General features: G+C 51.5%; 1 protein-coding gene across 3 annotated transcripts in view; it reads left to right on the top strand.

Annotated features, from left to right (window-relative positions):
• AACS (acetoacetyl-CoA synthetase) overlaps positions 1 to 22,827 on the top strand; it is a 54,976-nt gene extending 32,149 nt beyond the window's left edge. Inside the window, exons 9-18 of one of the 3 annotated variants that reach the window (XM_070769366.1) lie at positions 2,155 to 2,235; positions 3,356 to 3,480; positions 8,031 to 8,095; positions 8,220 to 8,342; positions 10,003 to 10,116; positions 10,795 to 10,920; positions 13,601 to 13,670; positions 14,227 to 14,285; positions 15,085 to 15,287; positions 22,509 to 22,827. In XM_070769366.1, coding sequence (XP_070625467.1) covers positions 2,155 to 2,235; positions 3,356 to 3,480; positions 8,031 to 8,095; positions 8,220 to 8,342; positions 10,003 to 10,116; positions 10,795 to 10,920; positions 13,601 to 13,670; positions 14,227 to 14,285; positions 15,085 to 15,287; positions 22,509 to 22,592 — 1,050 coding nt within the window. In that variant the 3' untranslated portion in view covers positions 22,593 to 22,827. Of the gene's footprint in view, positions 1 to 2,154; positions 2,236 to 3,355; positions 3,481 to 8,030; positions 8,096 to 8,219; positions 8,343 to 10,002; positions 10,117 to 10,794; positions 10,921 to 13,600; positions 13,671 to 14,226; positions 14,286 to 15,084; positions 15,288 to 19,782; positions 21,020 to 22,508 lie in introns of those variants that run through there. The other 2 variants (XM_019977938.2, XM_070769367.1) reach the window with 2 other exon arrangements.
• Positions 22,828 to 24,425: the final 1,598 nt, after the last annotated feature.

Here is a 24,425-nt window from a genome sequence, read left to right as displayed (position 1 = left end):
CACTTTTTTAGGAGTGGAACATAAAAATATATTAGATCTAATGTAGTTGGCTCATAAAATCATCGTGCCTGGTATATTTAGAGTGTGGAAAAGTCAGGAAAAGTTATCTTAATTCTGGCTTCGCTGAGCTCTTGCACGTCCAGAGAAGTGACTAAGCATCCTGCCTGTTTTCAAGAGTGATCTGGAGAGGAAACTTGAAAACAGCAAGATGGGACTGCCAGCACTGACTGCCCCTGGGGTGTTAGGGGTGTGGCCCTGGTTTGCTGGTTTGTGTTTTCTAAGCCCATGAAAGAGCCAGAAAACAGCTTCCTTCTCTTCCCTTTTTAAAATGAGTCTTCTTGCCTGAGTTCCGGGAAACCATGTTGCTTGTATTTCCTGACCCTCAGGGAAAGTGTTCAGACTTGCCATAAATATTTAAAAATTAAGAGAAGAACTATTAATTTGACTCCTTAAGATTCATACTTTGGTCACCTAAGGCAAGGAGCTGACTCATTGGAAAACACCCTCATGCTGGGAAAGATTGAAGGCAGGAGAAGGGGATGAGATGGTTGGATGGCATCACTGACTCAATGGACATGAGTTTGAGCAAACTCTAGGAGATAGTGAAGGACAAGAAAACTGGCGTGCTGCATTCCACGGGGTTGCAAAGGGTCAGACCCAACTTAGTGACTGAAAAACAACAACAGCAAAACGTTCACACAGAGAGAAGCTAAGGACAGTTTTGTGCTGTCAACACGGCGAGGGTATGGGACTTCCCTGGAGAGCCAGCGGGTAAGAGTCCAAACTTCCACTGAAGGGGGCACAGGTTCAATTCCTGGTCAGGAAGCTAAGATACTACAAGCTGCATGGCACGGCCAAATACAAACAAAAAAAAATGGGGGTACTGAGCAAATGAACAACATGTGATGTGTTATGGATAGGCTGGGCTTATAAAGGCAGACCTTCCAGGCAGAGATAAAGCTTAGATGCTGATTTAAGTACAAAGGGAAATGGGAAGGGGATTTGCCTCAGGTTTGTCTGATCTGGGAGCTCTGAGTCCTTTCTGAGAATTTGCCGTGTGAACACTTGGCGTTCATCAGAAGAGTTCCCAAAATGTGTACTCACCCACTCTGAGTGAGAACAACGTGTACTGTGGGACTTTGCAAAGAAGCCTCTGACTGTCCTGGGTTGGGGCCCCTGAGCCCACGATGCACGTGCGGTACAGCTGAGGGATCTCAGCTCTTGTAGACCAAGGGTGGCCTTGAGGAACCCTCCCAGCAACCTTTCTACCGCCATCTACCCAACCCCCGTGGGGCCCATCCCTAGGCAGGTTGCCTTCACTGCGGGCCTGGTGACAGGGTGCTGTCCAGGACAGACTCTGGAATAGGGGCTCTGGCCTTGAGTTAGAGAATTTGCTGGGCAGGATTGTTTTTTTAAGTGAATTAATTTGTCTGCGTCAGGTCTTAGTTGTCACTGCAGGATCTCCGTCCTTCACGTGGGATCTTTTTGATGTGGTGCACGGACTCTAGTTGTGGCACGCAGATTCAGGAGTCACAGCACATGGGCTAGTTGCTCCAAGGCACGTGTGATCTTAGATCCCTGACCAGGAGTTGAACCCACGTCCCCTGCGTTGCAAAGCAGATGCTTTACCACTGGGCCACAAGGGAAGTCCCTTGTGGGTAGGATTGTTTGTGTTGTGCCTTCAAAGGGGTCATTTCCTAATGGCTTGTTTTTTTATTTGTCTTGGGTCCAATGAGGGTTGCAAGGCTCATTTTAATATGTGAGTCCCAAAGGTTCCTAAACATCCAGGACTATCATTGTTGTCAGCCAGCAGATGCTGTCTGTGGCCAGACTGAGTGCAGTGGTCCAGCCTTTTCAGGGGTTTTGGAGGGGCTGCGTCCCTGGTCTAGCTTTAGGATCTTGTGTGAGATCCCTGGGTGCCTGGTCACCTGGTGCTCAGAGCCTGCAGGTCAGCAGGAGAGGGTCAGGGTTTCCTCTCGTGTCCTCTGGGAGTCTCAGGGGTCACGTGGCAGAGCGGTGGGAGATTGCTCGTCACGGGAAGGCTGTCAGAGCTCTGCCTCTTCCTTGACCTCTCCTGCTCCGGGGCCCAGTGTCTATTCCACGCGTGCCTTTGTGCCCCGGAGGAAGCTGCTTGGCTCACTCGCTTCTCCCCAGGGGACGCTCATCCAGCACCTGAAGGAACACATTCTTCATGGCAACATGACCAGCAGTGACATCATCTTGTATTACACCACGGTGAGTGCCCTCCCAGGGCGGGCTCTGGTTTACTCAGGTAGGGGTCGTTTATCATTACTCTTCTTTTCACTTCTCCCCCATCGCATGTGTCAGTAGGCAGAAGTACAGCTCCAGCTGCAGGCTGCGTGCATGAGACCCCAGGCTGTGTGCAGCTGACCCCTGACTGTGTGCACAAGACCCCAGGCTGTGTGCAGCTGATCACAGACTGTGCACGAGACCCCAGGCTGTGTGCAGCTGACCACAGACTGTGCACAAGACCCCAGGCTGTGTGCAGTTGATCCCAGGGTGTGTGCAGCTGACTCCAGGCTGTGTCAGCTGACTCCAGGCTGCGTGCATCTGAGCCCAGGCTGTGTGCATGGACCCCAGGCTGTGTGCACAGACCCCAGGCTGCATGCAGAAGTGGCCTTTGCTGTGGGATCCTTCCCTGTCGATCTCCGTCTCTCCCTCTGCCACTGTCTTCTCCCCCCAGGTGGCTGCCTCCTTGAATTGGCACCAGGGTCCCTCCTTACCTTGGCCCGTCCTCCTGTGTTGACCTTGGTTGCCACTGGGGAATTCCAGAGAAACAAAGGAGACTGACTGTTAGTTCTTGAGCCTATAGAGGTGGGGAGGAGAGTCACGTGACTGAAATCTGTGGCTCAACCGCGGGCAGGGGGCAGGAACTTAGCAGAGACCGGCCATGAGGCTGGTCAGTCCTTAGCTCTGTGGAACATAGAGGGACTCTGACTCATTCAAACTGAAAAGGAACTTATTGGAGGTTGTAGGGTGCTGCAGGTGCCAGACACTGTTCCCCATGTCCGATGTGGATGGGCCACTCCAGCACCCAGTTCTTGGCTTGTGTGCACCATGTGACCACTCTCATCTCTGTGACCTTCAGTCCCTCTTGTCACCAGCGAGGCTGCAGATGTTTTCTGACATGTCTTCATGTACACGTGTATGTTGATCCATGCTGTCAACTCTTGATGGGCAGTTGCCGGTTCAGGACATCCCATTTGGACAGGCAGTTCTTGGCAACTTTGGCTCAGCATCGGATGGTTTCTAGGGATGTGAGAGGCTGAGTGACAGGGCCGAGAGGAGCCCGTCCAGCACTCAGTTGACACGTGTTCCTTTCTGTCCTCCCCAGGTTGGCTGGATGATGTGGAACTGGGTGGTGTCTGCTCTTGCCACGGGGGCCGCTGTGGTCCTGTATGACGGCTCCCCGCTGATTCCGACACCCAACGTGCTCTGGGATCTGGTCGACAGGATCGGGTAAGTACCCAGGATGTTCAGATGCGGGGTGGCTGCTGTGAGGGTCTGCTGCCATCTCTGGAATGCTTGACAACCCCCTCCCCAGATCTCACCCCTGTCTGTCCACGTTCCCCTCTTGGTGGGGGGCTGTGTGAGGACGTGTAGGTGCTGAGGGCAGGTGAAATCGTCAAGGAGGTGGGAAGGGGTGGGCACCCCAACAGGGACCGACCAGTCAGATCTGTGTAGTGAGGAGGGGGCTTCCGCCTCCCCGTAGTCCTGTTAACAGAGTGACAGGCAGACATCCTGACGACAGGGGCAGAGCCAGCTAAAGTGGAACATCAGGGGAAGGGCAAAGTGGCCCCATTTATCCCCCAACCCCCTCCCCATCTAGAAATTGTCAGAAGACCCTGTTTCATTAGCACTTTGTTGGCTGATGAATTAATTATCACCAGCTGATGCATTCTCGCCGCTGTGGTTGGTGGTCACTGTTGGCCTAATGGTCATGTTTCCAGGAATGAGAACACAGCAGCTGGCAGAGTTCCCGGGGCCCGGAAGTCAGCCACACTCTGAAACGGTCTAATTACGTTACATTTGAGTCTGCTTGCGCTGGGGAAACAGAATGAGCCACAAATGTTCTTAAATCCTTGGCCATTAATATTTTAAATATAACTTTGGCCTGGGTAATATTTAAATTCTGACATTTGGCTCACGATATGAGCAAGGAAGGTTATTTCCTAATGAGATTGTTTCCAGTAAAAGGTTAATCAAATCCCTGGAAACTTAGGCGACTTGAAGATTTTCGCCGTTAATATCTATAAGCCGGGTGCAGGTGGAGGCATTTCTGAAGTGTGTGTGTGGGTTACAGGAAGAGATTGGAGGGACAAATGTACCTCCACAGGGCTTAGAGCTGATGAAGTTGAAGGCTGAAGGACCCCGGGAGACCCAGCTTTGAGTGTGAGTAAGTGTATGGATGTGAAAGTTGGACTGTGAAGAAGGCTGAGTGCCGAAGAATTGATGCCTTTGAACTGTGGTGTTGGAGAAGACTCTTGAGAGTCCCTTGGACTGCAAGGAGATCCAACCAGTCCATTCTGAAGGAGATCAGCCCTGGGATTTCTTTGGAAGGAATGATGCTAAAGCTGAAACTCCAGTACTTTGGCCACCTCATGCGAAGAGTTGACTCATTGGAAAGGACTCTGATGCTGGGAGGGATTGGGGGCAGGAGGAGAAGGGGACGACAGAGGATGAGATGGCTGGATGGCATCACTGACTTGATGGACATGAGTCTGAGTGAACTCCGGGAGTTGGTGATGGACAGGGAGGCCTGGCGTGCTGCGATTCATGGGGTCGCAAAGAGTTGGACACGACTGAGCGACTGAACTGAACTGAACTGAACTGAAGTGTATGTTTGTGTGCACATGTGGATGAGGGAATGTGTATATGTGCAGAAGTGTGAGCATGTATGTGTTTAAGTATATGCAATTGTGTGTATATCTGTACAAGTGTTAGCATATATGTACTCGAGTGTAAAAGTATGTATATGCGCACAAGTGTGAGTCTCATGAGCTTGAGTGTGAAACTGTGTATATGTGCACAAGTGTGAACATATATGCACTTGAGTGTGACAGTGTGTGAGCATGCATGTCCGTGAATGAGTGAATGTGTGCATCTGATTTTGTGCAGGTATGCATGTGCGTGCCTGTGTATATGCATGTATGTGTACACATGTGCCTAGGTAAGTGGGAGTGGGAGAGCACACACATCTGTGAGCGAGTGTATATGTGCTGGCATGTGATCGTGTGCAGGTGTGCACACGCGAGTGTGCATGTGTTCATAGCCCCGTGGACTGTTAGTAAGCACATGCCGGGCCTCTGCCTTCCATCCTGGTTTGATATGTGCCCCGGACACTGGCTGAACTGTGGCCTCGGTGGTCCTCCGGGCCCCTCTGACCTGGCCTTTCTCCTGGCTGGGAGGGCTGACTTGCTGTGTTCAGCAAGGCAGGTGCCACCCGGCAACCTGTGAGGGGTGCGTGAAGGACACCCCAGTGCTCCGGCCGCCTACATGGGCGAGAGGGGAAGAAATAATGTCCGTACATTTAGAGACAAAATCTTGGTTGATTATCATCATGGCAGCTCACAGGCTTACTAACACGTTTCATAACTGAGCAATCATGTTGTAGATGTGAACAAGACTCTTAAAGGACGGATTGTCCTCTTTGGGGTGTTTCTAGGCTCCCTGAATCTAGCCCAAGGAACATTCTGATGGGGGTTAGGGTAGAATTCTGAAGTCTTTGTCCAAGTTTTTAACTGAGCAGGCAGTTCATGTTTAGGACTGGGAGACCCATGTTCCAGGCTGAGGGAACAGCAAGTGCCGAGACCCCGAGGCCAGAAAGAAGGGACCAAGATGGGGATGTTGGGGAGGCTGGAAGGAGGCCCTTGTGGTCCGGATATGGGAGGCAGGGCGGGAGGTGATGCACCGTGATGAGGGGTGATGAGAGGTGATGAGAGATGAGGGCGGGAGTCTGAGCCCCCAGGGCTTTCTGGGCTGTACCTGCAGGGTGGGTTTTTTCTGAGTGAAACGAGACACCACTGGGCACTTGAGTTGAGGGAGCTACATGATCTCCCCAAAAACCATGGAGTTGAGGGCACCTGAGAGGAGACAGGGCTCAGGCTGGTGGCACCTTGTCTGCGTATGGCTCCTTGCAGGGCTCTGGGGCTTGGATCCTGACCCTGCGAGCTGGGAGCTGCCTTGTTTTCTCGTGGGGTGATTTCCCAGCTTCACTAGCTAAAAATACAGTGTTGAGCACCCACGTAAGGGTGCCTGCGCTTTGTGAACTCTGTTTTTTAAGCTGTCTTATACAAGCCCTGGAGACAGATGGGGAGGCCTCACTGTTTCTTCAGACAAGCAGGCCTGTGGGCCGGCCCCGGGGACGCTGGGGACGCTGTCTCAGTCTCTATACATAACCAGGGTCGTGGTTTGCAGGGACTCCTGTGAATTAAACACCCTTCAGGACCACAGAGAGCCCTCAGTTTCTGGGCAGGGGGCAGATGGGGGATGAGCTGAAATCTATGTGTGGTTGGTGGTTGGAGATCTCTGTGCGTGTGGCTGGAGGTGGTCCCTGGTCTTCTGTTAAAATACAGATATTCCTGAAGTGGCTGAGACCTTAATCTTCAGAGGTGATCTGGAATTAGTCACACTATCTGAGTTTATGAAATTAGCTGGGGTGGGGGGCTGTGGAGGGGCTTGAGTATGTTTCCTGCGCCCCACAACCTCACAGCTTTCAAATTAGCCATCCTTAGGGTGCAGCGACCCAGGAGGCATCTGAGGTTTTAGTGGTGGCAGGGTGTCCCCGAGAAATGAAGAGAATAAGGGAGAGGAGGCATGAAAGACAGTAGCTCTGAGACCCTTCTCACCTCCTCCCGCCCCCGTGGATTCTGCACCTCCCAGCCCAGTGAGTCCTGAATCACCCAGCATTCTGTGTGTCTCTACCTCTGAACGTGAAACAGAGCATGGCTGTCTCCTTGGGATGAATCTTGCCAGCCAGGTGTAAAGGGATAGGTTTTACTGCCCAGAGAGGAGAGGTGAGACCTGGAGGTTTTTTTTTTTTGGCCACACCACATGGCATGTAGCATCTTAGTTCCCCTACCAGGGATCGAACCCTTGCCCCCTGTACTGGAAGCTGTGGAGTGTTAACCATTGGACTGTCAGGGAAGTCCTGGGACCTGGATTCTATGGCCTCCTTTGGCCCCCAGGAGAAAACATCCTTTACCTAGGAAGCTAGAGCTTTCATGTTGAGGGCTGCCTCGCTGGAAGGAAGCAGAACATTAAATAACAGTCTCTCCTAGAAAACACAATACTTAAACTCACACAATGTGTCATTCTCAGGGAAGAATAAAGGACTGTAGAATTGAAATGTTCAAAAAGAAGGGGAGCAGTTTTGTAAGTTTCATACGAACATGAGCTGATTTAAGGGAAGAAGATGGGTCAGCAATTCCAAGCATGGCACCTCTTCTAACGAAAGCTCCTGCAGCCCTCTCCATTTCCCTGGAAGATGATCTTGTGAGCTCAGAATTTGAGGGGTTTTGATTCTGTGACCTCCTTTGATCTCTGAAAGAGATCACCCTATGGTTAGGAAGATTGGGATTTTTTTTTCAGAGTCTTACAGCACCTAGGCTTCTCTTGTTGTGTAGTGCAGGCTTAGTTGCCCTGCAGCATGTGGGGTCTTAGTTCCCTGACCAGGGATTGAACTCTTGTCCCCTGCACTGGAAGGCAGATTCGTAACCACTAGACCACCAGGAAAGTGTCCCCAAAGATAGTGGGTTTATGTGCAAACAGTTGTTTTAGGTAGAGCCAGAGGTTAATGAGAGCCCGAGTGCTCTGTCACTGCTGGCCCCAGAGTAACACAGGTATTGTGACTTGCTTTCAACTAAATATTAAGTATAAGTTTAGTCCAGAAAAATGATGTGTCTTGGATTTTGCAGCCTTGTTCTAAAAGGGTCACTAATAGGAGAAAACTTTGGTTACCTGCAATATGAAAGAGCCTTGACGGGTTTCTGGTGTTTTCTTTCCGTCAGCATCACCATCCTTGGAACGGGTGCTAAGTGGCTCTCTGTGCTTGAAGAGAAAGACATGAGGCCAGGTAAGCATGCCTCCCTGCGCGTCTGTCCCTGGAAATGAAATCAGATCTGCTGTGTTACCCGTTTCCTGCAAGCCAGCACAGGGCATCGGATTTGGCTCTAATCTCTCGATGCTTCTGGCTCTAGTGGAAACCCACAGTCTCCAGACACTGCACACGATCCTGTCCACTGGCTCCCCACTGAAAGCCCAGAGCTACGACTACGTCTACAGGTGCATCAAGAGCAGCGTCCTGCTGGGCTCCATCTCAGGTACGAGTCCATCATGCACCTGTGCCATAGAGAGGGTTCTGGAAGGATCAGGGGACTTGGGGACCAGGCTTGGCCGCTCGGTGTGCTTACCCTCTGACCCAGCAAGCCCACCAGCTTGAATCTGTTGGGATAAACAGTCAGCAGGGTGTGCTCAGTTGATGTTGCTGATTCTCGATAGTTATGTTCCAGGGAGAAGCTGCAGACATGGAATTAGCAGTTCCTGAACCTTTGCCAGGGTGGGAAATATACACACGCACCTCACATCGGTTGTAACCTTAGATCCTAAACGACTGGTTCTGGTGGAGCCTATTTTCTTTACAAAAGAGAAAACGAAGTTCGGGCATGCTAAGTGACTGACCCAGGACCACCTGCTAGCAAGGGTACAGAGTAGGATTTTAAAAAAAGCGAAATGTATTAGTTTGGCTGTGCTGGGTGTTAGTTGCAGCGTATGCAGGATCTAGTTCCCTGGCCTGGATCGAACCTGGAGCCCCTGCACTGGGAGCACAATCTTAGCCACTGAACCACAGGGAAGTCCCAGTGTGGGATTCAGACCTGGTTCTGTTGTTCCAGAGCCAGAGTTTCCCCACCATCCCCATCTCATCCCCTGGTCCTCCCCAGATCCTGCCTGGTGGGCAGGGGTGTGGTGGTCGTGTGGGCACAGGGTCGTCTTCCCAGGCCAGCCCAGCCCATCTCAGGGCAGCACGCCTGTTAGGATCTCAGTTGGTCCTCCCACCCCTGTCCAGTGAACCCAGCTCTGATCCTGAAGCAGAGGAAGCAACACTTCTGCTCACGCCCTTGTGCCTCCTTGGGGCCCCGGGGGCTGGTCCAACCTTGCTGGTCACTGCAGTGAACACAATTTTCTGTTTTTGTGAGAAGCATCAGCCAGTGTCTGGATCGTCGAGTCTAGGAAGGGACAGAGTCATGGGCTCCTTGGGTGACCCCCTCTCACACCCTCCCCACTTTGCTCCCTGGGCTGCCATCTGCCTCCACTGTGCACCTGTGTGGGCCCCTTGCACGTCTCTGCCCTCAGGACATCCCGCCCTGCAGTCACGTGGGGCCCTGCCCTCCCCGGGTGCCCGCCCTAGGGGACAGTTGTCAAGGGGGTGGTTGTCCAGGTCTGGGGGTTAATGCCATTCCCTCCTGATGGCACCCGGAGTCTGACTCCTTTTCAAGCTCCTTTCTGAAATCAGAGTGTTTCCCATCCGGCACGTTGCCTCTCACGTGAGAGGCAATGCCCTCCTGGGACCGCAGGCTTTCTGCTTCTCGGGTGATTAAGTGAATGTGAGCTACAGCAAAGAGCCTTTGCACATGACCCATCTCCCGCGGCAGTGCCTGCGGGCGGATCTAACAGGCCACACTTCAATCTTCCAAGAACCTCAGTCTCAGATTTCAGTGTGACCACAGGAGGTCATTCACTGGTTTCTCCTCCAGCAGGAAGTCCAGGTCAAAAATAAATAAATAAATAAACCACCCAGACCCAGGAGGTTTGTGCCAGTTTCTGAATAACCTCCCTGTTCTTTCCCTGAAAAGAAGCTCAACTGTCTGGAGACAGAGTCGGAGAGGTTGTTCTGCAGGCTCTTTGCTCCTGGAGGGTTCACCAATGAAAAACGTGAGCAGTTGGTCTCGGTCTTGTAAATCCTGGACCTCCTTTTGCTGGCAGGTGGCACCGACATCGTCTCCTGCTTCATGGGCCAGAATCCATCCATTCCTGTGTACAAAGGGGAGATTCAGGCTCGGAACCTGGGCATGGCTGTGGAGGCATGGAATGAGCAAGGTGATGGCCCAAACCCTTTCTGTCTTTGTGACGAGGCGTGAGTGGTCACCCGGTGCACTTGGATGTATAGCTTTGCTGGGGGACAGTTCTCCAAAACTGCCCCCTCTGAGGGGCTGCCCCTCCCCACCAACACTTCCAGACTGCTGGCCTCCGAGCCTGGTTTAACCCCCACCGGCTCCCTATCTGCCTTCAGCCTGAAGCAGAGGAATAGGTGTTGGTTTGGAGCATAGACGGAGGACCAGGTGCTCGGCACGCAAGGTGGGCATCTGAGTTTTGGAAACACTGCTGAGGCTGCCCCACCATTGGCCTCACGTCCTGACCTTGATGAGGACACAGGGTCAGATGCAGGCGCAAGGGGCAGCGTGCCGCCATCCTTGCAGAGTTTGGAAACACACAAAATGACGTTATTCAGATGCACGTGGATGTAGTAAAAGTATTAATACACACAAGGGAATAATACAGTGTTCCAGAGAGAGAGATTTGGGAGAGTTGTGTGGGGCGGGATTAGCATGGCTTTCGGTGATGTCGGAGGGATGGGCAGGGGGTGGGACCAGCTCCGTAGCTTTGTGTGTGTCGGAAATACTGCGTAATAGCTTATAGTTTTAAAAAAGGAGAGAAAGAGCGCCGAGGTGTGGCCGTGGTGTGTGCTCAGTGTACCTGTCGCCCCTCCCCGACCAGGAAAGGCTGTGTGGGGCGAGAGTGGTGAGCTGGTGTGCACCAAGCCACTCCCCTGCCAGCCCACGCACTTCTGGAATGACGAGAATGGCAGCAAGTACCGGAAGGCGTACTTCTCCAAGTTCCCAGGTGGGTCGAGGATGCAGGCGGAGCTGCCCAGATTCCCGCCCGGGCTGGGCCTTCAGGGTCTAATTCTGGATGCACCCTCCCCCTGCCAGCCCTCTCCCTGCTGAAACCTGGTGAGGCCGCTCCTGGCTCCTTCCGCCAGAGGGGTGATGATGAATTTTTGATAAGTGTCTTGTCACTTTCATCTTGAAGCCATCATACGAAACTCTGATCTGGGTTTAGTGTACTCTTAACATCCTCCGTGCCCACAGCCACTTGGCCCTGAGCCCGGCACCTGGGAGCTGGCATGAGCCTCTTGTTTGCTTGTGTAGGGACAGGGCTGGGGGTGGGGGCAGTGATCGCTGCTCGCTTACCCAGACTTGTGTGCCTATTCAGGGAGAGATGCCTGTGCAATAGGTGTCTGGCTGGGGTCTCCATTGTCTCACACCCCATCATCCAGTCCTTATGGAGGATAATTAATTTCAGGCCCGTCACTCACTCAGGCTGCCCTCTTCGCTCATCTTTGGAGCGGCACCCTGCCCCTGAGCTGGGAAGTCTCTTTATTTAAAGCTCTGATCCCTGCCTCCTCCTCATCTTATTTCATAAGCAACCTTGAGTTATTGCTGCTATATAATTCATAATTTAGCAAGCTTTCTGCTCCAGAGTTATTTATACCAAGTACGTGCTCTCTTCAGTGTCTAGAAAGGTGATTCGATTTTGTATAAACCACATGTGGAGAATCAGAAAGTGGCAGGTGACTGTCAGGGATAGAATGTGCCACTGATCCCCCTTATTTCTGTGCTCAGCCTTGTGTGTCCCCATGTAACATCCCATCTGAAAGCTATTGTACCCAGCATAGCACCTCCCATGTGAATTAGCAGGAACATCCCCCACCCATGTGGCCTGGTCCTTACTGGATGCCTGCTGCATTTAAGCCCCACCTTGGATCCTACCAAGGTGTAGCTGTTGTGACATACTAAGGCAGAATAGAGAGGGAGGGGGAGGGAGAGAATGTTCCTTATGATCCTGAAGAGTCAAAGGCTCCTGTCTAAGGGAAGGAGTAGAACCTTAGCTTGAAGGCTCATCTAAGAAATGACATTTCTTCATCTTCTGCTCAGTACACTGCTCCCTGAAAACTGTCTTCACTGTCACTTTTTGTTACGTATACAAGGGTTTACATGATAGATGTCTCTTCAGGATTAATTTCATAAAAAGCCTTTTTTTTGTTTTTCTTTTGGCCATGCCACATGGTTTGTGGGATCTTAGTTCCCCAACCAGGGATGGAACCTGTTCCCCTTCCAGTGGAAGCACAGAGTTTTAACCACTGGGCAGCCAGGAAAGTCCCAGAAAAATCTTTATTTTTGAAGCACTGATATTCCTTCTTGGAGAAAATGAAGACCCTGTGACTTGTGATATTTCCATTTTTGCCTTGGCTGCCAGGAAGCTCAGAGCTGCCATCATTGCTTTGTTGGAGCCGTCCTCTCACCCCTGTGCAGTTTCGAATTCTTTCAATCATCCCATCATACAGTTGGTTTGATAGGTAGCTTCCTCAAATACTTTCTGGAAATAGGCGGGATATATGAATAAATATGAAGAAACAAGGGCAGATAAGATAATGAGATCTGAAGCTACAGGTCACGGTCAGGATGGACATAGGTTGAGCTTAAGTCATTTCATTCCAGTCTCGGGCTGATTGGGTTAGCGCTTAAGAGTCAAAAACTGTGCTAAGAATTGGGAGGGATGAGATGGTGTCCGTGAAGGCCCTGAGCCAGTTTTATCTGCTGTTTTCTCTTTGTGGATCACAGGAACTCTGGGGCTTATTTCAGGAGGCCAGGCTGCTGCTTGCAAGCTGTGCAGAGCCAGTGGGGCCATGCTCTCAGATACTCACACCTGGAGCGCCTCCTCTACTTGTGGGGCCGACCCTGGGCTGGCTGTGTTAGTCCAAGGAGGGAGGCCTCTTCCTGGCAGTTCCCACATGAGGCTTGGCTTCTCTTTGACCAGCCCCCTTGGGTCTGTTCTTTTGCTCTGCCCAGGACGAGGGCCTCTCCTTGAACATCACCAGCCCAGGGCCCAGGTGTACGCTGCCGGCCACACGGGGCGGCTCAGGGCACATGGTGTCAGTGTCCCCGATTCCTCCTCTTCCGCCCTCCGTGCACCCTGGGTTTTCCTGCAGGTTAAGTCTCTGTCCACGTGGCTGGTGCCTTGCTTCAGGCTTCCATTACTGGGACTGGAATAGTAGCCTCCCGCCCAGTCCTGCTGCTTCTCTTTATTCTGTTCCGAGATGGACCCTGACTCCTCCAGACCTGCTCCGTCAGCCGCCCCAGGCTACCCTCTCTTCCTACGCTGGGGCTTGTGCTTTCCCACCCTCTTCTCAGAGGCCCCCCTTGAAGCTTCACTGACCTGCTCAGTGTCCCCTTCACATTCTCACTGCTGGCGTTGGTCTCAGCCCGTCAGTTCCTCGCTGGTGCCTGCAGGAGGGGTGTTTCTCACGCACCGCTGCATCTCAGAACTGGGTGTAGGGTGGACCCCACTAGGAGGCGTGCCTTTGGGGGTGAGAACTGTTAGTTCAGTTCTGCCCCCAGCCCCACATCACACCTGTTTCTGGGCCTTGGCTCTGTCGGTAAGAGTTACATTTCTGTCATACGTACTTCAGACGTCTGTCCATGCCTCCCTCAGGGTGACCACCCCCTCTGCCTCCCCACAGGTGTCTGGGCACACGGTGACTACTGCAGGATAAATCCCAAGACCGGGGGAATCGTCATGCTGGGCCGAAGGTGAGGGGTCTGCAGACCTGGCTTCTGTCCCCTGCAGACCACCTAGGGAGTAGGGGGTGCTTCCTGCATCCTGGGCTCCACTGGCTCAGTCTGGGAGTGGGCTGACTGTACCCCATCTGGGCCCTTCCTGTGTCAGCTTCCAGAGGGCGGGTCTGGCCTGACCCGCATTTCTGAGCCCCAAAATGGTGGATTGGGGGGCTTTGCAGGGTGGGGGCGAGGGCTTTGGCAGATGAAAAGCTTGCATCTGTCTACAGTAGCTATGGCCCTTCCCAGAGTGGGAGTGTGGGGGTGCTGGGGCGTCCGCACCTGGGAGAGGGGTACTTGTACAGGTGTGAAGGGCAGGAGGTGGCGGATGCTCCCACACAAGGGGACCCCTTGATGTCTAGCTTTGAGTTTAGAGGGAGAAAGGTTGGTCAGGATCAGAAGCTGGGGAGGCAGCCGGCAAGGACGGGGTGGACATGGTGGTGTTGTGGGAAGGGGCCGACTGTCCGCCAGCCCCCACAACTGGCCTCACTCAGGAGCCACCGTGTGTTCATGACCTCGTCTTTCTTTGCAGTGATGGCACGCTCAACCCCAATGGAGTGCGATTCGGCAGCTCGGAAATCTATAACATTGGTGAGCATTTTCTTTTCTCCTGGAATAATTCTCAGGTCATCCAGGAGGGAAGGAAGGAGGGTCCTAGCAGGGAGCCTGCTCTCCAAAGATGGCACCTTTTGGCATAACTGGCCCATTTGCCTCTGGTTGTGAGAGTAGACATGTATGAGCTTGTCCTTCTTCCTAGAACATGCCTCATCCCACACTGCCTGTAGCTTGTAAAACCTCAAGATGGGCTTCTTAAGGTCCCATGGCCCGGCCCCATTCCATTATGTCTCAGCCTCATGGTGAGCTCTGTGGGGTTGGTCATTTGTGTCTACCCTTTATGGCTGAAGAAAGATGCACAGAGAGGTTGTTTGATTGTTGAAGGTCACACAGTACTATTCAGCACCAGATAAAGGCAGTGCACAATAGAGTTACCCATGGGCCTTCAAAATGCCCCCACCAAAGCCACGGAGTCAGCCTCCCAGGGAGGTGGCCTCATAGGGATGTCAGAGCCCCAAGGTCACTTCAGGGCTGTGCAGCCAGGATGGAATCTCGATCCCTGTGATTCCAGCCTTTCTTCCAGTGCTGGAGTCCCCACCAAGGTGCTTCCTTCCTTTTCTTTTTAAATTTGTAATTGAGGAAGTAAGCGTGCACGGCTCCCTGTAACACGTTAACCCTTCCAGCATGAGCTGCGGCTCTCTGCTGGTGATGGGTGTCCTTCCACCTGTTCCCCAAAAGCTCTTCCCCAGGGTGGGGGCTGGAGGAAGCGACGGCGGTCCCTGTCAAGGTGGGATGGTGTGAGAGCAAGGCCCCGTCCCTCGCCCTGTCTCCACAGTGGAAGCCTTCGAGGAGGTGCTGGACAGCCTCTGTGTCCCCCAGTACAACAAGGACGGGGAGGAGAGGGTGATCCTCTTCCTGAAGATGGCTTCCGGCCACACCTTCCGGCCTGACCTGGTGAAGCGGATCCGTGAGGCCATCCGCCTCGGCCTGTCTGCCCGGCACGTGCCCAGCCTCATTCTGGAGACGCAGGGCATCCCGGTAGGGCCCCCTAAGAGCTCCCCTGCTTCTGGAGCACTCAGCTAGACGCTTGCTCATGTTTTATATATAGTTGTTCCATGTTGCCTGGCAACCCCGTCCCCATCCTTTTTTCTTTTCTGCCATCCCTCTCTCTTTTTTTTAACCCCTCATAAATTGCACGTAAGGCAACTTCTGCTAAACACTGGTTTTCAGAGGGTAAGCAGGCCCAGCCCAGCCGGACCAGCTGGTTTTTCCCCAGTGTGGTTTTAGTGTGTTCTCAAATTATTAATGCGAAAATTAATTTTAACTTTTTAAAGAGCCGCTGGGGTGCTGTTGCTCTTGCCTTTTAATTTTTAGTTCTGGCCTGCAGAAATAAGATTTGAATCTATTTAGAGGCACATCTCCAGAAAGCGGCCCTCCTCCCTTGCCTTGTACTCTGTTTAGGCTCTCAGTGGGGGAGGAAATCAGATCACAGCTTTAACTTGCCTTGCTTACAAAACCAATGCCTCTGTCAGCACAGAGAGGAGACTGTCCTGTGTGTGTGCACACACCTGTGTGCGTGGGTACACACACAGTACATCAAGTGTACAGGTGAGCCAAGCTTGTAGTGTTCATGGGTGTTCATGGGTGTGGGCTGTGGGAGCAGGTTAACTGGGTCCCCAGGGGATGGAGAGTCTTCACGTTAGGAGTGGGGATGTGCTTGCCTGCTTGTGGGTGCTCAGTTGTGTCCAACCTTGTGAGACAACATGGATTATAGCCTGCCAGGCTCCTCTGTCCATGGGATTGTCCTGGCAAGAATACTGGAGTGGGTTGCCATTTCCTCCTCTAGGGGATCTTCCCACGTCTCCTGCATTGTAGGTGAATGGTTTACCCACTGAGCCATCCAGTGGGGATGTGAGGTACAGTTAGAACCAGGGCTTTTTATACCATCCACACATTTATTCTCCACTTTGGTTATGTGTAGAAAGGGCCCTATGACCTGGAAGTTCTCTGTTTCTCTCAGTGGGGTGACTCTTCTCTCCTTAATATTTATTTTTATTATTTATTTATTTGGCTGTACCAGGTCTTAGTTGCAGCATGTAAGATCTAATTCCTTGACCAGAGATCAGACCCAGGCCCCCTGCATTGGAAGCATGGAGCCTTAGCCACCGGACCACCAGGAAAGTCCCTCAGTGGGTGACTCTTGGTGACACAGTGGGGACAGTGGTTCTCAGGGAGAGAAGAGACTTCTTTTTTCTTGTCTTTGGTTGCACCTTACAGCATGTGGGATCTTAGTTCTCTGACTAGGGATCAAATCCTCACCCACTGCAACCTTGTACTGGAAGCACAGAGTCCTAACCACTGGACCGGTCAGGAAATGAGAAGGGACTTCTTGAGTCAGTGTCACTTACTGACTTTCCCTGGTGAGGGTCTCAGGTATCCCTTCAGTGGATCAGGTTCTGTCTGCATCCGAAACACTTTGGGGAACTAGACTATGATCGTCCCCTTGGCCTTTATTTTGTTGAGAATGAATAAAAGCTGTCAGAATGGTGAATTTGCTGTCACCATTGCTGTCAGAATGTTGACAGCTGTCAGAATGGTGAATTCCCATTCTGTATTTGCTCATGCAGCCTTTAACTGTGTGGATCACAACAAACTGGAAAATTCTTAAAGATACGGGAATACCAGACCACCTGACATGCCCCCTGAGAAATCTGTATACAGGTCAAGAAGCAACAGAACTGGACATGGAACAGACTGGTTCCAAATTGGGAAAAGAGTACGTCAAGGCTCCTTGATGTATATTGTCACCCTGCTTATTTAACTTATATGCAGAATACATCATGTGAAATGCCAGGCTGGATGAAGCACAAGCTGGAATCAAGATGGTAGGGAGAAATATTAATAACCTCAGATATGCAGATGACACCACCCTTATGGCAGAAAGCGGAGAACTAAAGAGCCTCTTGATGAAAGTGAAAGAGGAGAGTGGAAAAGTTGGCTTAAAACTCAACATTCAGAAAACTAAGATCATGGCATCTGGCCCCATCCCTTCATGGCAAATAGATGGAGACACAATGAAAACAGTGAGAGACTTTATTTTTGGGGGGCTCCAAAATCACTGCAGATGGTGACTGCAGCCACGAAATTAAAAGACACTTGCTCCTTGCAAGAAAAACTATGAGCAACCTAGACAGCATATTAAAAAATAGAGACATTATTACTTTGCCAACAAAGGTCTGTCTAGTCAAAGCTATGGTTTTTCTAGTAGTCATGTATGGATGTGAGAGTTGGACTATAAAGAAAGCTGAGAGCTGAAGAATTGATACTTTTGAACTGTGGTGTTGGAGAAGATCTTGAGAGTCCCTTGGACTGCAAGGAGATCCAACCAGTCCATCCTAAAGGAAGTCAGTCCTGAATATTCATTGAAAGGACTGATGCTGAAGCTGAAACTCCAATACTTTGGCCACCTGATGCTTAAAACTGACTAATTTGAAAAGACCCTGATGCTGGGAAAGATTGAAGACAGGAGGAGAAGGGGACGACAGAGGATGAGATGGTTGGATGGCATCACTGACTTGATGGACATGAGTTTGAGTAAACTCCAGGAGTTGACGATGGACAGGGAGGCCTGGCGTGCTGCAGTCCATGGGGTTGCAAAGAGTCGGACACAACTGAGCAATTGAACTGAACTGAACTGATCTGCTCATGAGACTAGGGGAGCGATTTATTGAAAATGGAGGAAGACCCCAGCCTATTTTTCCGTCCTCAGCCAGGCTCTTGTCCGCTTACTCTCAGGCACCCAGCTCAGCTCTCTCCTGTTCTGTCTTCCTGTGGGGTCATGACTCCTGGCCCATGAGGTCATGTCTTGGGTCCCTGGAGATTTTACAGGCACCCTCATATTCTCAGATCCCTGCGGTCCAAACTACTGAAGCACTTAGGAGAAGATTCACCCTGTGTCTCCGGGCTGGCATAGAGGATCTTGCTGGGCCATGGCGCTTGGGGCTGGCCATGGCCAAGGTCCAAGCTGGGGATCTGGTCGCACCTAGGGGAATGTAAATGGGCATCTGAAGCCCTGTCTGGCTGGAAGGCCCGGTGGCCACAACTGCCCTGGTCCCAGCAGGTCTTCATCCCTGGTCACGGCTGACGTACTGGCCCATCCTGACTGGAGGCTCTGACTTACCTCCTGGGTCGGGGAGAGGAGGGGTTCCAGCAGGAGCTGGGGGAACTTCTGCTTCCCCCCTGCCCTTCTCACCAGGAAGCAGGAGCGGAATTTCTTCTAAAACAACACCTTGTTTATTTTGTCAGCCGATGGAAGATGTAAGTCGTTAGCTCCCATGAGCCATTGTTGGGGCTTTAGTGCTTAGAAGCACAGAAAGCGCACGAGACGCTTGCATTTCTGGGTGAGAGGGATTGACGGCACCCCAGTGACAGGCAGTCCCTCGTAAGCCTGCACTCAGATCCGTAATTAGTTCACACGTTGACAGAGGTTTTCAGTGAATAAATTTTAATTACATCTCAGGTTAAAAAGAAGGAAAAGTGCCAGTGCAGGGAGAGATCAGAGCAGTGGCAGCTTTATTAAAGAACTGTATTTGTTCCAGAATATTCTTGGCCCCTAAACACGCCAGCATGGCTGCCAAATGCCCATTGGAGTTAAAGATGAAACACACATGCTATGAATTTCGGAGGGAGCTTTGAACATTTGGAGAGAGTCCGATTATAGGAAAAGCAGTGTCCCATTCATTCAGATGACGGTTCTGGGGGAAGATGGAAGTTTCTAGAGGCTCTTGGATGACGCTCACTTTTTAGCGATTAGGGATGGAATCACAGGAAGCCAGTCCAGTCCTGGAATAAGCTAGCCTTTCTATTATAATACAGTATAAGAAAGTAAATATAAATAATGAAAATGCAGTGTAATAGTCACACCCAAGAGCCGTGTGCGTGTTAACTCACAGACTTGGGCTGGGTGCTGTGGTCCCATTTTACATTTGAGGAGATAAACCTGGGTTAAGGAACTTGCCCAGTCACCCACTGAGAAAGACTTGCTCTCAGAGTCTCGGGTCATGGTTTTTTTGGCTTGGATGTACCCAGATATCAGAGCTAAGGAATTTTTTTTCCCTTTTGGGTTTTCTTTGTTTTTCCTTTGAGATTTTTGATGTGGAGCGTTTTTGAAGTCTTTATTGAATTTGTTACAATATTGCTTCTATTTGATATTTTGCTCTTTTGGGGGCCTGAGGCATGTGGGATCCTAGCTCCATGACTAGGGATTGAACCCACACACCTTGCATTGGAAGGTGAAGTCTTAACCAAGGATGTTCTGGGTTTTTTTTTTAATATTTATTTTTAATGATTGATTTATTCAGCTGTGTTGGGTCTTAGTTACGGTATGTGGGATCTAGTTCCCTGACCAGGGATCGAACCTGGGTCCCCTGCACTGGAAGTGCGGAGTCTTAGCCGCTGGACTGCCAAGGAAGTCCCTCCTCTTTGGGTCTAAACAGTCTTTCTGTTTGCTCCCCTGCCTACTCCCCACCGGCAGTACACCCTCAACGGCAAGAAGGTGGAAGTGGCTGTGAAGCAGATCATCGCTGGGAAGACGGTGGAGCACCGAGGGGCCTTCTCGAATCCCGAGACCCTGGATTTGTACCGGGACATCCCTCAGCTGCAGGACTTTTGAGCCGAGCTGGCTAGCATGTCCCTCAGCCACATGCGCCTGTACCGTCATTTTTGTACATTCAAGAAATTCCTTAGAAACCTACGGCTCTTTGGAAAGGGGTTCAAGCCAAGTCCGTAGGCCCAGGGAAGAACCATTCTCTGTCCTGCAGGTTCATTTTGTGGGTTCCCGAGTCTTCCCCCACCGTTGAGGGATCCTGACCTTCAGTGATCCTGGAGGGTGTGTGTTTTTGCATACTTGCAGGGATGACCTGGGGTCACCTGCGTGTGTGCCATTACGGCTGATGCCTGGTCCCCTGTCCAGGGCCGGTGGGCATCCTGTGTCAGCTCAGCTCTGGGGATCAACCAGCTTGCAGCCTTATGCTGTGGTCCATTTTGATCTCTTTCTCCCCTTGATCTTCTCCCAGCTCTGGCTGCCATCCTTCAGGGCCCGTCTGGCTACTGTGGTGTGTTGCCCATCAGGGGACCCATCCCAGGGTGACTTTACAGCATCTCACAGCAGATCGTCAGCACCTGGGCCAACCGCTGTCCCATCTGTGTGTCACAGATGGAATCCGGGCAGCTCCTGGGGCAGCCGTGTGTTACCCCAGCCCTGGCACCCCTCGGCAGACAAAGAGCTCCAGTTGCCTTTAGAGAATGACTGGGTTTCATGTTTTAATAGGATCTCTTTATTTCATGGATTTTTGAGTGGTTTAAATGTTTTTAATGTTAATTAAGTGTGTGGTATGTGGGCGTTTGAAGGTGTGGGTAATGTCCACCCCATGAGGGGTGTCACTCAGGAATGTGGGCAAGCTCCAGGTGGTGGGTCCTTGCCCACAGGACCCTGCCGAGGCAGAGCTGCTGGGCTTCGGGGGACATGGCTTTACTGCACAGCCCTGCCCAAGGGCCCAGGACCCGCACACCAGCAGCCAGATGTACTTTTGAATGTACTTGTCAGTTCGGCCTCTTAACACTTTCCTGTCATCATAATGTTCATTTTTGTATTTTTTAAAACTGAGCACAGTGGAAAACTTTCTTGAACCCTTTTTCTCTTGTGGATTATAAAAACAGGGCAGATTGCTACGAGGCATTTAATGCAATAAACATATATGTATATACGCACACACAGGCATGCTCGTGTGTTCTCTGCAGTGGGTGCTGGATCTGAGGGTGTCAAGCTGGTGTTGATGGGCCAGCAAGATGTTTGGTCCAGATGGTGGGAGCGTGTCCTGGGCCCCTGGTATGTAGCGGACCTGCCTGGTGATCAAATGGCCCCAGAGCCCTTCGCAACATGAGGTCACACCCCAGAAGGGAAGACATGCTCACCCTGGACTCTGCTGGAGCTCAGAGCCGCCGGGGTTCTGGTTGGCACTCCTTCACCTTTTCAAGACCACACGTGTGTCCCTTGGATGGTGTCTGGCTCTGTGTCATAGCATCCAGGCCGGGCCCAGCAGGGCTTATTTTTCTCACGTCATGGGAGGTTGAAAGCAGGCTGTTCTTGAGTGGGTGTAGGGGCTGAAGGGGCCCAGCTCCTCCATCTCCTGGGCTCCACCGTCCTCCCATGGGGCTGCCCACCTCCAGCCTCCCATCTGTGTCCCAGGCAAGATGAGGACTGAGTGAGAGGCAAAAAGCCTGTCCCTTTTCAGCTTTTATCATCAAAACAATGGTTTTTCTGGAAACCCCACCCAGTGCACATCTGCTTACGCCTCAGGGGCCAGAACTGGCTACAGGCTACTGCTTGCTGTGGGAGAGGCAGGTGTTGCACTGGGGAGGTGGGGTAGAGTCTGGAGAGCTGGTAGAGTTTTTAAGTGAGGCCTATTACATTTGTGTACAGACCTCTTTTTTTTTCAAGTTTTTTTTTTTTTTTTTTGAGATGGACCATTTTTAAACTATTAAACTTGTTACAATTTTGCTTCTGTTTTATGTTTTGTTTTTTTTTTTGGCCACAAGGCATGTGGGATCTTAGCTCCCTGTCGAACCCACACCCCCTGCATGGGAGGCGAAGTCCCAACCATTGGATCACCAGGGAAATCCCTGTAGACCTCCTTTTATTGTAAGCTGTTTTATTGTGCTTCGAAGATACTGTGTTTTTTTGTGTTTTTTTTTTTTTTTTTTTTTTTTTTAACAGATTGAAGGTTTGTGACAACCCTGCGCTGAGCAAATCTGTTGGTCCTGTTTGCTCACTTCGTGTCTCTGTGTCACGTTTTGGTAATTCTTCCAGGACTTCAGACCCTCCACCAGCAAAAGAGATGACAACTTGCTAAAGGCTCAGACAGTTAGCATTTTTTAGCCATAAGTATTTTTTAGTTAAGGTACATGGATTATTATTTAGACATAATGCTATCACACAGTTTAACAGACTACGATATAGTGAAAACAACCTTTGTTCGAGGGCTTCCCTGATGGTTCAGCCAGTAAAGAATCTGCCTGCGATGCAGGAGACACGGTTTGATCCCTGGGTCAGGAAGATCCCCTGGAGGAGGAAATGGCAACCCATTCCAGTATTCTTGCCTGGGCGGGCTACAGTCCATGGGATCACAAAGAGACACGACTGAGCATGAATCTTTATTCACGCTGGAAAATCAAAAGCTCATGTGACTCACTTTATTGCAGGGGTCTGGACAGAACTGGCCACATCTCCGAAGAATGCCTATTTTAGTTTGCTGTCGCTGTTGGAACAGATTACCACACACTTAAAATAGCACGAATTTATAGTTCTGGGGATCCAAGGCAGGTCTCACTGGGCTGAAATCAGTGTCAGCAGGCACTGTTCCTTCTGGAGGCATTAGGAGGCGCCCTTGCCTTCCAGCTTCTGGAGGTGCCTGCCTCCTGGGTCGGGGGCTCCTCATCCTCAAAGCCTGCAGTGTAGGACACCCCTGCCGCCCTCTTCCACTTCTGTGATGACACTGGGCTCACTTGAATAATCCATGATGCTCCCCCTATTTTAACATCTACTGATTGTTGTTTAGTCGCTAAGTCGTGTCCGACTCTTTTTCAACCCTATGGACTGTAGCCTGCCAGGCTCCTCTGTCCATGGGATTTCCCAGGCAAGAAAATCGGAGCTGGTTTTCATTTCCTTCTCTAGGGAATCTTTTCAACCCAGGGATTGAACCTGCCTCTCCTGCGTTGGCAGGCAGATTCTTTACTACTGAGCCACCTGGGAACCCCAACATCTACTGATTAGCAAGCTTAATTCCAGCTGAAGCCTTCAACGCCTGCTGGCCATGTAACTAATGTTTTCACAGGTTCTGGAGATTGGGATGTAGGCACCCTTTGCTGGGGGTAGGGGCCGGGGGAGGCAATTATTCTGCCTACCTGGCTTTGCAAACTCAGGGAGGGTGCTGTGGGGGAGGAAGGAGGGCGAGTGGTCATCAGGAAGGAAAACTATGGGCCCTGAGTTGGGAGAGTGAGCAGTCGGGACCCCTGGTTGCTGACCACCCCCATATGACCGGTCTGCCGGCCTGCCAGCCTCCCTCCCAGGGCTCAGGTAAGGCCTGGGACCCCTCAGCCCTCTCCTATGGCCCACTGCTTGGAACCCACTTCACACTGACTGTGTCTGAGGAGTTGTTAAAGCTTAATCACCACTCCCTTTAGTTCTAGCAAGACGTCCCAGGCTGGCTGAGCCCACGCGTCCTTATTAATAAGCCATGCCGGACAACTTCATTAACGAGAGACAGATGGTCTGGAACAACAGTCACTCCATCCCCTGCCGTGCCGGCTCTCCTGTGGAGAGCCTTGGCCCGAGCATCGCTCTTCAAAACCCCAGCTCCTGCCGGCCAGCTGCACTGAGCCGTCCTCCCGGCTCCTGTCCTTCCAGCTCCCAGCACACGTGTCCTGGCAGCAGCTCCAAGGGAGCGTTAGGACCTGCAGGGCAGCCTGGCAGGGCTGCCATGTTCTGTGCCCCTGGTCGTCTCCCACAAGTGACAGAAGAGAGGAGGGAAGGAGAAAATTGGCAAGCTGATTTCTGGAAAAGTCTTCCCTCCACCCAGCAACCTATCCCTACCACCCCTGCCAGGCGAGCCAAAGGAACTGCCCTCCCCCCGCCCCCCGCACCACCTTGTCACCCCAAGCATCACTCGTGCACAGATCACAAGAATGCTTTGGTTCATGAAGCAAATAGATGTTGAACACACAGCCAGGGTGATGGGGAGCCTGTCGGATTCAGCCAGGAAGCCTGAACTGCGTTGACGAGCCGAGGTTCTCTCTGAGCCACAACTGCCACGGACATCAGCATAAACTCGTTCTAAATGCCTGCTGCCATCTTGTCCCCAGACCTTGAAGGCTGTCACAAGCGGAAAAGCAAAAGCCCGTTTAGACGTTATTTAAAACACATTATGAGCTAAGCACTGGCTCCTTGTCACAGCTGATCATCTTGGAGCGCGCTCTTGGCCATCACAGCGGTAAGTGGATGGTCTCATAATTTCATTAGATGACTTCCAGGGGAGAAGCAGTTGTTAGTCAATTCATTATGCCCTGGAACAATTTCCAGACTTCTTCATCTCAGGACGCCCTCCCTGTGCTTCCTCCTAC

Source organism: Bos indicus, chromosome 17, assembly GCF_029378745.1.
Source record: "Bos indicus isolate NIAB-ARS_2022 breed Sahiwal x Tharparkar chromosome 17, NIAB-ARS_B.indTharparkar_mat_pri_1.0, whole genome shotgun sequence".
In the NCBI taxonomy this organism is placed as follows: Eukaryota; Metazoa; Chordata; class Mammalia; order Artiodactyla; family Bovidae; genus Bos; species Bos indicus.
The sequence above is the reverse complement of the archived record's forward strand: the minus strand, read 5'-3'. Positions and strand labels throughout refer to the sequence as shown.